This window comes from Mobula birostris, chromosome 12, assembly GCF_030028105.1.
Source record: "Mobula birostris isolate sMobBir1 chromosome 12, sMobBir1.hap1, whole genome shotgun sequence".
Taxonomy (NCBI): Eukaryota; Metazoa; Chordata; class Chondrichthyes; order Myliobatiformes; family Myliobatidae; genus Mobula; species Mobula birostris.
This window is the reverse complement of record NC_092381.1, coordinates 55608150-55626109: the sequence shown is the minus strand read 5'-3', so window position 1 is coordinate 55626109 and position 17960 is coordinate 55608150. Positions and strand designations below refer to the sequence as shown.

The 17960-nt window shown below is 39.7% G+C and overlaps 1 protein-coding gene across 2 annotated transcripts in view; it reads left to right on the top strand.

Annotated features, from left to right (window-relative positions):
• The first annotated feature begins 2962 nt into the window (after positions 1-2962).
• The window catches only part of prkaa2 (protein kinase, AMP-activated, alpha 2 catalytic subunit), a 40207-nt gene continuing 25209 nt past the window's right edge, over positions 2963-17960 (top strand). For both annotated transcript variants that reach the window (XM_072273819.1, XM_072273820.1), the window contains exons 1-5: positions 2963-3084; positions 4012-4153; positions 9755-9848; positions 10401-10545; positions 11598-11685. In XM_072273819.1, coding sequence (XP_072129920.1) covers positions 2991-3084; positions 4012-4153; positions 9755-9848; positions 10401-10545; positions 11598-11685 — 563 coding nt within the window. In that variant the 5' untranslated portion in view covers positions 2963-2990. The remainder of the gene's footprint in view (positions 3085-4011; positions 4154-9754; positions 9849-10400; positions 10546-11597; positions 11686-17960) is intronic.

Genomic DNA, 17960 nt, shown 5'->3' with positions numbered 1-17960 from the left:
ATTGAGCAGCTTGCTGTGCGTTGTTCAGGATGCCAACACATCCAGAAGATGCCAACAACTGTGCCTCTCTGTCCCTGGGAATGTCCTACATTGCCCTGCCAGATGATTCATGGTTATTATGTCAGACAATTCATGGGCACAAATTTCTTGGTAGAAGTGGCTGCAAGTACGAAATGGCCAGAAGTGCTCCCAAAAGCCTCCATTACAGCTTTGCACACTGTAGATGTGTTGAGAAGCCTCTTCTCAAGGGCTGGTCCCAGAACACTCAATTTCAGAACACTGAGTCACTGACAAGGGACCACAGTTTGTTACCGAACAGTTTCAGTCATTCCTAAAAATGAATGGGATAAGATGTACTACATCTTATTATGTACCATACCACCCAGCAACAAATGGCTTGTCAGAAAGGTTTGCCCAGAGTCTAAAGAACACACTGTGAGCAATACTACCCTGACATTGAATCAGAAACTCACCAATTTTCTTCTTGCATATCGTGATGCAGCAGACTGGTCAATCAACAATTTACCAGCTAGGCTGTTCCTGGTTTGTCCCTTGCATTCTCGCTTGGGTCTCCTCAATCCCAATCTCAGGAGGAGTATGCAGGACAAACAGCCGAGACAAATTGAAGGCTCCTCAAACAAGGAGGTTCGATGTTTCACTCCCGGACAAGCAGTCCTGGTGAGGGACTACAGAGATGATCAAAAGTGCCTAACCAGAAAGATTAAAGACAGAACTGGACCATTCTCCTGTGGAGACAACACATCAATCAGTCGAGGAGAGCAAAGTCAATTGTTAGAGAAGAAAGTTACCCACAGCCGTCAGAATCACTTCATGTAGAGCCAGAGTCAACTCCTACAATCACCACAGAGGAGACCCCAGAACCAGAGACTGTTTCACAGCCACAAGTCTCACCTGCTAACCAAGAGTGACCTCCTTGTCAGGAGGGATGTCATCCCTCAAGAGTAAGAAATCCTCCACAGCGATTAAATCTTCAGGCCAGAATGGGCTAATTTAAAATTGACTATTCTGTGGATGCCTGTATATAATAGTTGTATTAAATTGTATACTGTGTATATCGTTGAGATGTATTCTATATGGAGTTGGAGTCTGTAGTTAAACAGGGAGGAGTGTTGTTTCAGTAATTATTTGAGTAATTTCAGTAATATTTGAGTCATCTTGTAAATACGTTGTTGCTTAAGCATTCTTTATTTGTTTAAATAATTTATTGTGGGCTATATGTAAAAATAAGTGAATTGCATACATCATGACACTACCATGAGATACGTGTGTGCCACGCGTTAAGTAAAAAAAAACGAAGTTAGACTTACATTTCAGACTCCCTCGTGTTTCTTTTAAATAGTTTGATGTTTTGGAGTTACAAAACAACACTTCCAACTTCCCATCAAACAACAGTTTGATGGGAAAATTTTATGTAAAATTTGTAAAAGGCTTTCTTAGGTAAGATAATAAGAAACTGTTCCCCATGGCAAGCAATGTCTAAAACTAGATTTACGGCGAGGCGAAGGGGGTTTTGAGGGTAAATCTGAAACATCCAGTCTCAACTTTGTGGAGAATATTTAAGGTATCAGCCTTTGACTGGTTGCCTCATTGTCTTGTACTGAAATTCAAATGCGCAAGAACGCTAGAAGCTGCAGAGAGTATGGACTCTGCTCAATCCATCACGGGCACATCTCCCCGAACTTTTGGTGGGGCATCTACAGGAGGCACTGCCCCAAGAAGTCAACATTGATTATCTAATATCAGGCAGGGGATACTCAAGCCTGATGCCCACACCACCACTGTCAAGAACGCCTACTTCCCTTCAACCATTTGGTTCTTGATCCGACGGGCCAAACCCTACAGTTTAGCGACACCATAACTACTTCGTACATTTTGTTCTAAAGCAAACTTCTTTTTTGTTCTAATGGCATTTGCACTTGGAAAAAATTGTATAATTTATGTTTAATTTGTTTTTCTTGTGAAGGTTGCTTGTATGATGCCACGTGCCTATGATGCTGTTGCAAATAAGTTTTTATTGCATCTGCACATACATGTAGGTATGTGTATTTGTTTTGTTGCAGCATAGTGTATGACATAATATTACTATAATTTATATTAAATCAATAAATAGATAGTCAGATAAATAAATAATGCAAAAGAGGAATAGTCAAATTTGACTTTGGTTATCAAGATGACAAATCGATTGCTTTTAGTGAGTTAAGTAAGGGTATGGGTATTTGGTGGTCATATTCGACACAGTGGGTTGAAGTGCCTGATCCTTGCTTTATGGTCCTTCATATTTATATGTTGCGTCTCTAAAACTCGGCGAAAAACTTAGTATTTCTATTTCTGTGAAACTGTCAGTTTAAGAAGGCACACTACTCTGGTGTCCAATCGGTTCACACTTCAACCATATAATCTGAACAAACAGAATGTTCCGTGTTTAAAGATACATCGCATCCATGCTGTAGCGGGGAATTCCCTGATTGTGCTCTAAAACCGGCAGTGTGCATCATCTGCAGCAGACTGGCGAAGCAGATCCTGTTGGCTAGCTACTAGGCTGGGCTCTCTGAAGTAAATGGGGACAAGGTATCAGAACATGCTGTTGGGGGTGACACACCAGCCTTGCGTATCACAAAACCCACACTCAAAGTTTTAGGACAGCTTACTCCCGTCTCCGCCAGATTTCTGAACAGTACATGAATATCACCTCGCTATTCCTCTTTTACACTACTTATTTATCTGTCCAGTTATTTATTTCATGCATTATATGCTACTGCCACAAAACAAATTTCACGACGCACACCAGTGATAATTGACCCGAGTCTGCTTCTGGCATTGATTTACCTCGCACTCTGATACAAGGCGTACATTGCCCAATCCACTGGCGGACCACATCAAAGGCTGCGGAGTCCAGCCTCCTATCATCATAGCAACTTCCGGCCGCGTGTGGGCCCCGGTGCAGGCTGGGGAGGGGGACTCCGGTAGCCATGGCGGAGAAACAGAAACACGACGGGCGGGTGAAGATCGGCCATTACATCTTGGGAGATACCCTGGGAGTTGGCACCTTTGGCAAAGTGAAGAGTTAAGTGTGTGTGCTCGCCGGGAGGCGCGTCACGGTGCGCGGGTTTTTTTGTGGCTTGTGTTTCTCAGCAAATGTTTGTAGATGTAGCCGGAGCGCTTCGGCTGGGCTCCGTCTGTAAAGGTGGTTGCACATCGGAGGGCATCTCACCCAGAGTGGGCAGGGAGGCTGCATCCGACACCTGTCCTGCCCCCCCCCCATCTGGTTTACATGCTTACCAAGGGCATGTGGTAAAAGCCGCCGGATTGTTGTGATCCTACACGACCCCGCCCACCGCTGCCGCCCCTTTCCTCCCAGCAGCACGCTTTCTATCGTTCTCCTGCCTTGCTCCACCTTCTGCCGGCTATAGTGTTGTACCATCCACGAGCCCTGCTCTTCAGCTACCCCATAACCTTCTGTTCCTACGTAGTCCCTTGCTCAATCTTTCTTTCACTTCTGCACAGCATCTGGACACGACTTATCCCTAACCAACTCAGAGATCCCGCCCCTTTTCATGCCCAACCCCTGCACCTGCCTAGTTCCCAGTCTCTTTTGACTCAGTACATCACCCCCCCCATTCATCTCCCCAACTCCTGCAGCCACGTAGTTGAAGCGCAATCCTTATTGCACAGCTCCATATTCCCTACCCTTTTGCTGACTTCCAAACACAATCCAACGTGTTTACTGTCAGTGTACGCAACTTTACCACTTCCCCCTCCACTATTTTTTACTTGTACGAGACTTGCTAAATCCTCCCTACTCTCCCCCTCCAGCTGCCTAGCTCTCCCCAATCTCTGTCATGATAACATTAACCTGTTCTACAGTGCTTGCCAAACTTTCTTTTCTAGTTTCCTTTGAAGTATTCCTTTTAATTAGTTTTCTTTGTATGCTATCCTTACCCCAAGTAGTGTGAAGTAATTCTTGCTGAAGTATATTATTCCTTTCCTTAGTTGGGGAACATCAACTGACAAGACATAAAGTTGCAGTCAAAATCCTAAATAGACAGAAGATTCGCAGTTTGGATGTAGTTGGAAAGATTAAAAGGGAAATTCAAAACTTAAAGCTCTTTCGCCATCCTCACATCATCAAACTGTGAGTAATTTTTTTGAGTCAATTCTATAATAGGTAGATAGATGCTTTAATAATCCCAAAGGAAATTACAGTGTCACAGTAGCATTGCAAGGATACAGATAAAAAATATTAGAAGAGATGTTAGAAAGAATGAAAAATAAGTTACCTCAAACAGTCTACCAGGAGGGGATCATGACTTCCTTGGCTTTTGGTTGACTCATTACAGAGCCTAATGGCTGAGGGTAAGAATGACCTCAATTAGCGCTCTTTGGAACAGTGCAGTTGTCTTAGTCTATTGCTAAAAGTGTTTCTCTGTTCAGCCAAGGTGGCATGCAGAGGTCAGACCAGTTCTAGAAAACCCTGTTCAATTTCGGAGCTGCACCTCAGAAAAAAGAGATTTGTAGAAGTCGGTCAGGTTTATAGTGTGGGCCCTCTCCATATTCACCAGAATGGTTATAAAATTTAAAGATTGAAATTGAGTTTGGGTTCGATAAACTTGGTTTAAATAAACATGGGTTTGGAAGGTTTGATGGATGGTAAAACTGTTTAAAATGACAGTTCCTGATCTTTATTGATGGAGGACAATGCTGATATTAGCAGACGGTATTTAGTATTGAAACGTGATAAGCACATTTTCCCAAAGAGATGGTTGAAATTTGAAAACGAGAGAAAATTTGCCGAAGTTGGAAATCAAACCAGTGCATGAAAAATGCTGGAGGAACTCAGCAGGCCACAGAGCATCTATAGAAAACAGTAAACACTTCGACGTTTCAGGATGAAGGGTCTCGGCCGGAAATGTTAGCTGTTTACTCTTTTCCATAGATGCTGCCTGGCCTGCTGAGTTCCTCCAGTATTTTGTGTGTATTGACTGTACCTGGAATAGACATATTGTCTAATGAGGAAAGGTTAGACTGGTTAAACTTGAATCTGCTGGAGTTTAATTGAATCATAAGATTCTGAGGGGCTTTGAGAGTCTGGATATGGAGAAGATGTTTTGTCATGTGAGACGTCGTTAGGTTATATTGGTTGTTAATACAGACGATGCATTTCACTGCATGTTTCAATGTACATATGATAAATAAATGAATCTGAAAATCTAGAAATAGGATTCACTGCTTAAAAATAAGGTGTTAACTATTTAAGAAAGATGAGGTTTTTTCCTAATGGTTGTAAGCTTTTTGAAGTCAATTCCCAAAGGTTAATGGAAGCAGTCTTTGAATATTTTTAAGTCTGAGCGAATAGATACTTGCTAAAACAAAGAGGATAAAGATTTAAAGGTATATGTGTGAATCTACAGTTGAGGTGAGGTTGCTGTTTGATAAGCCATGCAAAACTGATGAGTGACCTAGTACAGCTGCAAATTTGAACACCTGCACCTGTTATTTGGCTTTTGATTCTACCATGTTTCTGTTCCTTGAGTTGCCATGTGTTTGGAAGTTACTCCGTATCTCCTTCATTGAGAATGCTCATGATCGTAATTTGTCACACCATGCTTTTGTTGAAAGAGTACATTTGAATTAAATCCAGTATCTCAGTGTTAATATTGTGAACAGAAAACTTCATCAAAAGTTTAGAAATGCCTTTTTATAGGATGCCCAAAACTGAATACATTTTCAAATATTTCAGACTAGTGTTACCTATTAGCTTTCATATATTTTAAGAATGAGCTTGGATGTGTCATATGTTTTTCTGGCATTTTTATATCTTAATTGGTTTTTAAAGTCTCTTATTTATGTACCTTGCCCTGTGTATTGAGAATATAATTGAGGTCATATTCTCAATTCAAGTTTGAAGTCTAAAGTGCGCTAGCTGGTTGGTTTACCTATAATTTCACGATTCTTTAGTTCTCATTTTACTCTGTATTATCGGGGTGCCGTGTGTAAAATTAGGTGTCCTTCCTACTTTTAAATATTCTGTTGATCTTCTCTGCTTGTCTTTTTCTTTTGTTTTCACTAATTCTTCCAGTCATTAGTATATTCATATACATTGTTGTCTATTTATAACGTGTGTCTTTTTGGCACTGTACTTGTTTTAAAGAAAAACCACCTCCAGCAGGCTCTAATTCCTGAATATTTGTTTTGTTAGAGAAACTGTAGCTATCTGATGTTTAATTTGGTTTCTTGTTTATATTCAGAATTACATATTTTGGTGTAAAAGATTTTTAATGATTGTTGAAATAGGCAACAATTCACACATTGTAATAATGCCTGAAATCTACCATGTAGTAATGATTGTCTTCACCCAAAAATAATGGTTTAAACATAGAAACATAGAAAATAGGTGCAGGAGTAGGCCATTCGGCCCTTCGAGCCTGCACCGCCATTCAGTATGATCATGGCTGATGATCCAACTCAGAACCCTGTACTTGCCTTCTCTCCATACCCCCGATCCCTTTAGCCACAAGGGCCATATCTAACTCCCTCTTAAAACTCAGATGATTATCAAACAGCAATGTCTTGTTTATTTAAAAACGCAAACAACAGGAATTCTGCAGATGCTGGAAATTCAAGCAACACACATCAAAGTTGCTAGTGAACGCAGCAGGCCAGGCAGCATCTCTAGGAAGAGGTACAGTCGACGTTTCAGGCCGAGACCCTTCGTCACTGTGTCCGGTGCTCCCGATGTGGCCTTCTATATATTGGCGAGACCCGACGCAGACTGGGAGACCGTTTTGCTGAACACCTACGCTCTGTCTGCCAGAGAAAGCAGGATCTCCCAGTGGCCACACATTTTAATTCCGCATCCCATTCCCATTCTGATATGTCTATCCACAGCCTTCTCTACTGTAAAGATGAAGCTACACCCAGGTTGGAGGAACAACACCTTATATTCCGTCTGGGTAGCCTCCAACCTGATGGCATGAACATTGACTTCTCTAACTTCCACTAATGCCCCACCTCCCCCTCGTACCCCATCCGTTATTTAGTTTTGTACACACATTCTTTCTCTCACTCTCCTTTTTCTCCCTCTGTCCCTCTGACTATACCCCTTGCCCATCCTCTGGGTCCGTCCCCCCCCCCCCCCCCCGTCTTTCTCCCTAGGCCTCCTGTCCCATGATCCTCTCATATCCCCTTTGCCAATCAACTTTCCAGCTCTTGGCTCCATCCCTCCCCTTCCTGTCTTCTCCTATCATTTTGGATCCCCCCCTCCCACTTTTAAATCTCTTACTCACTCTTCCTTCAGTTAGTCCTGACGAAGGGTCTCGGCCTGAAACGTTGACTGTACCTCTTCCTAGAGATGCTGCCTGGCCTGCTGCGTTCACCAGCAACTTTAATGTGTGTTGCATGTCTTGTTTATTGTTTTTTTCTATGAAGGAGGGTCCTTGTTAGTGGGACTGCTCTCTGGAGCTGAGAATCAAATACCACCTTCTGCATATCAGAAAACCTGCTTTCAAATGAATTTGAATCCATAGATGTTCATACTTGTCTTTATAATTCTGTCCTGATTTATGTGCAATAATTTGTATATGGATTAAAAGCATCCAAGGTGCTACACAGGAGATATGAGGGCAGATAAGTAGAGGGAACTTTCGAGGAGCACTTTTTAATCCTTTAATATGCATCTCAAAATGACCTTAAAGTGGAGCTGAACTGCCATTGTAAGTCACAGGCACCCTTTTGGTGATGACCTTCTCACATTACTGCTAGGTAAACAGGAAAGAATCGCAGTACATTTCCAAGCTTGTGAAACCTGCACCTGCTGCCCTTAGTAGTAGTAATGGTATAGGATTGTGAGCTGCTGTTGACTAAACTTGTGATTTATTGCTGTATGTTGATCGAATCAACTAACATCAGGGACAAGTACATGAAGGGTGAGGGGCTTTTGTATTTAGGGTGGGTGTTGAATAGGGTTCTAAATAAGATACGATATATACGATAACAAGGCTTTTGTGATTTGGAAATAGGTCACTTGTTGAAGAACATACATCCTCCTGAGGAATTGGGTGTTGTAGTGTGGGAAAAATGTTCAATGAGGAAATTTATAATTAATACCCTTAATAATTAAAGCTTGTTATTTTCAAACTTCTTTGCTATAATAAATGTGGCTTGGGTTTTGTGTTCATTGGTAGAATCTGATTTATTATTACTGACGTATGTCATGAAATTTATTGTATTGTGCACCAGTACAATGTAGGACATAAAAAAAAACTATGAATTGCTATAAGAAATAAAATAATTCCAAAATGTAAAGTGAGGCAATGTACATAAGTTTATGGATCTTTCAGAAATCTGGTGGAGGGGAAGAAATTTCTTGAAGTATTATTAAGTGTGCGCCTTCAGGTTCCTGTATAGTGTTCACCGATTATCTCAAAGGCAGGAGGAGGAGATAGCAGTGCGCCACGCGTGCGCAGCCCTCCGGTGAAATGATATCGTATCCATTAAATAGGGGCCGTGGACAATTCTGATTTGATGGAGACAGACATGAAAGCACAGAGGAACATCTGGAGAAATTTCTGAAACGCAGGTTTGCTGCTGTTGTTACTGTGTGATTGAGAATCTTCCAGAGGGAAGGCCTCAAAATCCCCGGCTTTGCCTGCTGTTGGTGACCGAGATGAAGGTCGAATTGTTTGGATAGAGATGGTGCTCGGTACTCGGTGTCGGAGAGCTGATCGGAGGCTCGAAGTTTTCGGACGACTCAGAGTCGGACTGTGGTTGGGCATGGCAGGGAGAGTTTTTCTTCCTTCTCCCTTCTGCATGAGATATGGGACATTTGAGAGACTGAGCTTTTTACTGTGCCATGGACTGTTCTTCATCAAGTTATGGTATTGTTGCTCTGTTGTAACTATATGTTATAATTATGTGGTTTTGTTAAGTTTTTTCAGTCTTGGTCTGTCCTGTGTTTTGTGATATCACACCGGAGGAAATATTGTATCATTTCTTAATGCATGCACTACTAAATGACGATAAAAGAGGACTGCGTGTCTTCATAATCTAAAAAAAAAGAAAGCTGCCCATAAAATTTTATGGTGTTGATTTCCTTAATTGCAGTGCAACATATGGTCTAATGTATCCTGAGTGTGGGGGTGGGGGAAGGTGAGTGTCGTATTAAAACAATAATATCATCAAGAAACTGAACAGACAGTCAGGTTGACAATTTCTCTCTCAGCAGTTCAGGAAGTAAAATGAGCAGATTTTGATTAGATTTTTACTCATTTTATACAAAATAAAGATTGGGACAAGCATGAGATGAAGGTAGTTAATATATTTAAAATTAAAATAATATTAAAAAATTAAAATTTTAAAATCTTGGAATAGAGAGAATAGCATTCAACATTATTAAATCATTTTGATGGGACCAGTGAGATTTTCCTGTATTAGTTATTACTTAAGATCTGAACTATCCATTATTGAATAATGTTTAGAAATACCAACATTTTCACAGCAAGGATAGAAGTTAACAGATCATTACCTTTACATTGATTACATCTGCAAAAACTACAGAAGTGCTCCCTTTAGAAAATCAGGGTATCATCAATGGCATCCTCTGTTGTTTACTGGAAGTTTCTGTCAGTTTTACACTTTGACTGTGAGTTCTTGCACTTTTGTTGTCACTTACAATGGCTAATTTCAGGCCAATTATTTACATTTTCTGATATCTTCGCACTATGCTGTACTTTTCCAGGTACCAAGTAATCAGTACACCAACTGACTTCTTTATGGTAATGGAATACGTGCCAGGGGGTGAGCTTTTTGACTACATCTGTAAACATGGAAGGGTAAGAGCTATACAATTTTTGAAGTTTAGGGAATTAGTCTCAAGATACTGAAGGGGAAAATGTACTTGTCTTGCTTTTGCATTAATTTTAAGAAATCAATCCATCTCACTTTAGGATTGCATGTGTCATTTTTTTTCATCTGTTCAACCTATTGGTAGATAGACAGGAATTCATGTTCTTAATTTCCCTGGTGATATGTGTAACTGTTTCAATCCATAACTGCAAACTAATTTGTAAATCCTGCCATTGACAAATGGTTTTGTGAATATACCTAAGATGTAGTCTTACAAAGAAATCTATCTACTGTATAATCTTTTTTTTTGCCACCTTATATGCTCTTGCTTCCCCAAATTTTCCAACTGACTGCTAAAAATAATCCTCTCTCAATTTAGAAAAGAACCTTCAAACGAGAGTGGGTAATTTTCAACATTCATGTTGGTGTTTATGCAAGAGTATTTTGTGTGACTTCCCTGCATTAATATTATTTATTTCTGTAACTGATTTTGGACCTTCTGCTGTGATAGTGATATGCCCGTTTTCATTTTGCTGTAGGTGGAAGAAGCAGAGGCTTGCCGCCTTTTTCAACAGATTATTTCGGCTGTTGATTATTGTCACAGACACATGGTCGTTCATCGTGATTTGAAGCCAGAGAATGTTCTCCTTGATGCTCAAATGAATGCCAAAATAGCTGACTTTGGTATGTGACCCCTGGGGCATGTGAAGAATGTGTCAGGCAGCAGTTAAATGCTCCAGAGCTGTGAAGTTATGTTTTCAGCAAAGTGTGTCAAGAATACAAGACACAACTCTAATTTGTTTCACGCAGGTGTTATAATATAGTATGAAGTGCAATGGTCATTGGTAATTGGTAGATAAAATGGGTTGCCATCACTGGTGCATTATAAATAAACATTTTTAACTGCCTGTGGCAATTGGAGTTTGTGAATAAGGATTTGAATATTTGGGGAATTTGAAACTGTTTTGTAATGAGAGAGATCTTATTCTGTCTGCTGCAATCATCTATTAGAACATGGCATAAACATATTTTGCTTATCTTATTTCTGTCGCTCTGGAATAGATTTTGAGACTGCGTAATTTTAATTTGTGAATGGGAATGTCCCATGGCAGTGAAGGTTGTTTATATTAGTCAAGTGATTTTAAGACCACAGTAACAATTTTTATATGCTTCCTTGATGCACGTGTTCTATGCTTAGCCCAGCAGCACCTGAGCTTTTGGGTAAATGCAATTAAATATTCAGTATGAACCTAATTTGTGAAGAATCTTCTGCAATCAGAGATCATTCATAATTTGGGAAGACCTGGAGAGAAAATGTGGAAAATCCAATTAGATGATTGCACCATTATAAGACTGTTGCAGAAAATTGAGAATTTTATTTTAGAAAAGACCGGAAGTTCATTTTCAGACAAACAAATGTAAAGAACATGTTTCTGCCTGGAATGCAGAGTCATTATATTAGTGGAAATTGATAAGATTTTGAAGCAAAAAGAAAATAGCATTTGATATTTGCTCATGTTTCATTGCAAATGTTAATTACACGATTTTTTTTGTTCAAATTAGAAAAAAACAAAAGTGGAAAATGGTGTAAATGGACTTGTGAAAGATGCTACCTACATTTTTTTTTGTTTATTGCTGTAATATGAAGAATTTATGTCTGGAATACAAATCTCAAGGAGCGTAGCATAACTTAAAAGGACCCAGCTGCTGAAGGCGTGTTCTGTCTTTCATTGTAGGATTATCTAACATGATGGCGGATGGGGAGTTTTTGCGTACGAGTTGTGGCTCGCCAAATTATGCTGCTCCAGAGGTTATCTCAGGCCGGTAAGATCTATCTTTATCATATCTTCATGTTTGATTTAATCACTTTTTCTTGGGTATTCGTTGTAGATAGAATAACTTTTCTATCCAATTGATTCCCATTGATGTCTTCTGGTATATTTTCACATCAGCAATATAAGTGCCACTTATAATGTTCCTATTTTGCTGTTAATTATTCTGCTCTTGAAAGATCCTGAATTAATTTATTTTGAGTTGAAAATGTTAAAATCACAATATCTTGAGTGTATGTATTTCTTGTCTCGATATGATATAGCTGGATATAGAGAAAATTTACCTGTTAGTACTGAACCAGGAATGCTCAACTTCAGAAGAGCATTATTATATTTTCTTCAGATATATTGATCATTATGTTTGGCTGATTTAATGCAAATACTAATTTGGCTGCTGTCCATGTCTTTTATTCTGTGATTATTGTTAATTTAAAATAGTTTTGAGGTCACCCAGACTCATTTGAAATCGTACTTTTGAAATTGGCATAGATTGTTAATGTATGATTGCTTTATTTGTATGAAAACTGTCATTTATTACTGTTTGAAACTCTCTTCTCAGCTTGTCTGTGTCAGCTTATGTAGATGACTTGAAACTATCCAGTGTGAACCAGTTTCTTGACTGGCTCATTATAAATGCCTTTTGATTAGATTGCACAGAATTTCCTGCCTCTGTCTGTGACACAGGTAGTGCAGAGTACATCTCCGTGTTCCCCATCACATAAAAGAGTAGTGCAACAACTTAGGGTTAATGAGGCAAATGTCAAAAGAGAATGGTATGAAATCTTGAGCAGTGAAGAATCAATCACTCCTGATAAGAAAGCTGGGAAAGTTAATGGTAACAGACTTGACATTTGCTTCTTTTTACACAGTTCTCAAGACATTGAAGAAGGCCATTTGACCCATTGAGCCTAGGTAGGAAGGAAGCTCTCATGCAGAATTATGAAGAGCTCAGTGCAAAACTCAGAAACAGAACCACAAGGGTGATAACATCCAAATTACTATATAAACCTCATACAAATTGGCAAAATATAAATAGAATTAAAGAGGTAAAAGATTGACTCAAAGTGTGGTGTGGTAGGAATAGCTTTTGATTCATGGAACACTGGCACCAGTACTGGGAAAGGAGAGAGCTGTTTAGTTGGCCTCACTTGAATTGTGCTTGTAGTAAAGTCTTGTCAAATTGTATAAATAGAGTTGTAGAGATTCAAAAATGAAATGTTTAATAAATCAAGAGGAAACGAGAGAGCAGTGACACAGGATAGAGAGGAGGAAATTGATAAGCAAAATATGACAGGCTGGAACAGAAATAATAAACAGAAGTATACAAGTTAGAGTAAATCCAACCTTAAAAAACCATAACAATTCAAAGTTTAATAATCTTTATTAGAAAGCATGTAGTATTTGAAAAAGGTAGATGAGTTGATGGCATTGATGGGAATGTACCCAGGGTGCTCAATATTCAAGGCTATATGATCTTCCAACAGAATAAAGGAAATAAGCATTTTTAATCAAGGAAGGTTTCAGTGTGGTGTTGAGTCATGATATAGAGGCAGTGGATAGTAATATAGAATCAGTTTGGATTGAAAGCATAATTACCAAAGGAAAGAAAATATGGGTGTGAGTAGGCTATAGGCTACCAAAATGTAACCACTCAATAGAAAGGGCAGACCATAAGTGGAGAAATATCTAGGTCAGGACATAGTTGAAGGGAATTGTAATGGGAATATAACAGTCACATAATGATTGTATGTATTAAACAGACAATGTAAAATTAAGAATTTCACCTCATCAGTCTTGAAATGGGAAATTCTTTTAAGTCTTATTATGGGAAATTCTTCTCTGGGAGTTGAGTCTTTAAAACTCTTCCTTCTAAAAGTTTTTGAATACTTTTAGGGTAGAGACAGATCTTGGTAAGTAAGGAGTGAAATGTAAATTTAGGTATCTAGGATTGTAGAGCTAAGGTTGCAATCAGATCAACTATGTTCTCAAATCCTTGTGCAACTGGATCCTGGACTTCCTGTCAGATCACCAGCAGGTTGTAATAGTGGGCTTCCTCACCTTCAACCCTCAGACTCTCGATACAGGAGCCCCTCAGTGCTGCCTCCTGAGTCCCCTCCTTTACTCCCTGTGTACCCATGACTGTATCACCACCCACAGCTCCAATCTGCTCATTAAATTTGCTGATGACACCTCATTGATTGGCCTTATCTCAAACAATAAGGAGGTGGCCTACAGGGAAGAAGTCGTCTCTCTGACACAGTGGTGTCAAGAAAACAACCTCTCCCTCAATGTCACAAAACAAAGGAGCTGGTTGTGGATTAGAGGAGGAATGGAGACGAGCTAACCTCTAATGGATCTGGGGTCGAGAGGGTAAACATTTTCAAGTTCCTTGACATCCACATCACCGAGGACCTCACGTGGTCTGTACACACCAGCTGTGTGGTGAAAAAGGCACAACAGCGCCTCTTTCACTTTAGACGGTTGAGGAAGTTTAGTATGGGCCCCCAAATCCTAAGAACTTTCTACAGGAGCGTAATTGAGAGTATCCTGACTGGCTGTATCACTGCCTGGTTATGGGAACTGTACCTCCCTTAATTGCAGGACTCTGCAGAGAGTGGTGTGGACAGCCCAGCGCATCTAGTTGTGAACTTACTGTGATTCAGGATATTTACAAGGACAGGTGTGTAAAAAGGGCCCGTAGTATCGCTGGGGACCCAAGTCATCCCAACCACAATCTATTCCAGCTGCTACCATCCAGGAAGTGGTACCGCAGCATAAAAGCCAGGACCACCAGGTTCCAGGACAGCTTCTTCCATCAGGCCATCAGGCTGATGAACTCACACTGATTTGAGTGTACTCTATATTACATAGACTGTTCTATTTAGCATAAATCATTATAAATTACTATGATTGCACATGGCACATTTAGAAGGAGACGTAACAAAGATTTTTACTCCTTAAGTATGTGAAGGATGTAAGAAATAAAGTCAATTCAAAACTACAGGGTAGTTCCTGGTGTCTAACTCTTGCTCTTAATTTGTATGTTTGGAAAGAATTGATAATATTGGAAATTTTTATGAATGTAACATGGATATATGTTTCTTTTATTGTAATAGTGGATTAAATTGGATAATAGTGACAAAATCAAGATGGATTCTTTGCATGCTAACACGTCATAAGTTCAAAATGAACTTGCAGTTTCAAATGGCAAAAAAAAACATTTTTAACAAAAGTAATGTTGAAAAGACTATTCATGTAGTGGCCTGACTAATCAGGGACAGTATCACAGCTGCACTCAGAGGGGACATGATGGAAGGTTTGTCCACTGATTCTATATGGGTAGAACTCAAAATTAGGAAGGGTGCAATCACTCTGATGGGATTGTGCTACAGATCTCCCCAGAGACACCAGGGCATTGAGGAACAGATATACAGGCGGATTAAGAAAAGGTGTAAAAACAGTACGGTTTTTGTCATGGAGGACTCCAACTTCCCTAATATAAACTAGGACCTTCTTGGTGCAAGTGGATTAGATGGGGCAGAATTTGTCCAAGAAGAGTGGGGGCTATACTGGTTCTGGTGTTGAGTAATGAACCTGGCCAGGTAACCGAACTTTCAGTGGGTGAGCAATTAGGAAACAGTGACCACAACTCCTTAAGTTGTAAGAAAGCTATAGATAAGGACCTTGCAGGTGAGTATTAAAGTGGCGCAGGACAAATTATGAGAATATTCAACAGGATCTAGGGAGAGTTAATTGGGAACAGCTATAAAGTCCTCATCTGGCATGTGGAGGGTGTTAAAAGTCCAACAGCACAGAATGCAGGACGGGTATGTTCCAGTTAGAAGGAAGGATTTGGATGTCGAGGGAGACGATGAATTTGGTCAAGAAGAAAAAGGAAAAGTATGTAAAGCTTAGGAAGCTAGAATCAAACAGAGCCCTGGATGATTATAAAGAAGACAGAAAAGAACTCTGGAAGGAAATTGGGAAAGCCATGAGGGACTATGAATAGTTCATGGCAAGTAGCATTAACGAGAATCCCAAGGTATTTAGTACTTAAGTGAATGAAGAGCAAGAGGATAACTAGTGAGTGGGTGGGACCACTAAAGGACAAATGGGGGAATATTTGCTTGGATGCGAAGGATGTGAGTGCTATCCTTAATGATTATCTTACATCATTATTTACAAAGGAGAAGGATGTGGAGAATAGGGAGATCAACATTGTAAGTATTCATATGCTAGGACATTTCGAGGTAAAGCAGGAGAAGGTGTTTGGTCTCTTAAAGAGCATTAAGGTGGATAAATCCCCAGAACCTGATGGGATATACCTCAGGTTATTGAGAGAGGCAAAAGATGAGATCGCTGGGGCCTTGACCAATATCTTTGTGTCCTCTCTAGCCACAAGCGAGTAGGGGCTCATGTTGTATCATTATTCAAGAAGAGAACCGGCGATAATTCTGGAAAATGTAGACCAGTGAGCCTCACATCAGTGGTAGGGAAGTTACTGAGAACTTTTAGGGGTAGGATTTATGAGAATTTGGAAAGTTGTGGCCTAATTAGGGAGAGCCAGCATGGCTTTGTGCAGGGCAAGTCATGTCTTACTAACTTGATTGGGTTTTTTCACAAGGTGACACAGGTGATTGATGAAGGTAGCACTATGGATGTTGTTTACATTGATTTTAGTAAGACAATTGACAAGGTCCCTCATGGGAGTCTCATCCAGAGATGCATGGGATTAATGGTGAATCAGTTGTTCGGATTTAGAGCTGGTTTGCCCATAGAAGACAGGGTGGTAGTTGAAGGGACTTATTCTTGCTGGAGGTCTGTGATTAGTGAAGGTCTGTAAGGATCTGTATTGTGAGTTCTGCTGTTTATGATGTATGTAAATAATCTGTATGAAAATATAGAGGGATAGGTTAGTAGTTTGCAGATGATATTAAGACTGGTGGTGTTGTGGATAGTGTAGATGGCTGGCAAATAATACAGCAGGATATAGATCAGTTGTAGATATGGGCAGAGAAGTAGTAGATGGAGTTTAATCTGGCCAAATGTGAAGTGTTGTACCTTGGTAGGCCAAATGTAAAGAGAGAGTACACTGTTATGGGCAAGATCTATAACAGAGTTGATGAGCAAAGTTATCTTAGTGTCCAGGTTTGTAGCTCATGCTACACAGGTTGATAGGGTGGTTAAGAAGCATGTTTGTCTTTATTAGTCGAGATATTAAATTCAAAAATCAGGAAGTTATGGTGCAGTTTTATAAAACTCGAATTAGGCCACATCTGCATACAGTTCAGGTTGCCCAATTATAGGAAGAATGTCAAGGCTTTGGAGAGGGTGCAGATGATGTTTACCAGGACGATGCCTGGATTAGAGGACGTGCAGTAATGAGAGGTTGGACAAACTTGGGTTGTTTTCTCTGGCATGGTGGAGGCGAAGAGGAGATCTGATCGAAACAATCTGATAATCTATAATTATGATAATTATATTCTTTGAGATCATGAAAGGCATAGATAGAAGAGTTAGACAGTATCTTTTTCCCATGGTTGAAAGGTCTGATACCAGAAGGCTTACATTTAAGGTGAGAGCAGGATAATTTTAAAGGAAATGTGAGGGGCAAGGTTCTTAACACGGAGTGGTGGCTGCTTGGGGTGGTGGTAGAGGCAGTCACATTAGGGACTTTTAAGAGACCTTTAACTAGGAACATAAATGTGAGGAAAATGAAGGGATATGAACATTGAGTAGGCAGAAGAGTTTAGTTGACCACTTGATTACTAATTTAATTGGTTTGGCAAAACATTATGGTCTGAAGGGCCTGTTCCTGTGCTGTACTGTCCTAAGTTCTATTCTGTATAACTCTATTGTTACTTCATAATATAACATACATAGATTCACATAATAATGCAAATTACTTCAGTATTTAACATTCTCTTTCAGAGGCAAACCACTATCCAGTATGAAGTTGTGCAAATGTAAATTGTTTTGTAAATTTTTCAGGAATATACTACCATTTCCATTTTTCTCTAGGTTGTCTCTTTTGAGCAGATGTTTTTCTGGCAGTTTACTGGAAGGAGCTGGCAGATAAAAACTTGCAACAATTACAATAGTCGAATCATGAGCTAAGTATTAGTTTCTTCCTGAAATAAGAGACTAATTCTTATGCTTTTTTATGTTGGTTGCACATCAAACTTAATAATATAACAATATCAAGTTGCCTTTCAATATTGAGTACTCTACTTATGCTAGTGGAAGTTTTGATGTTATGGTAATTGA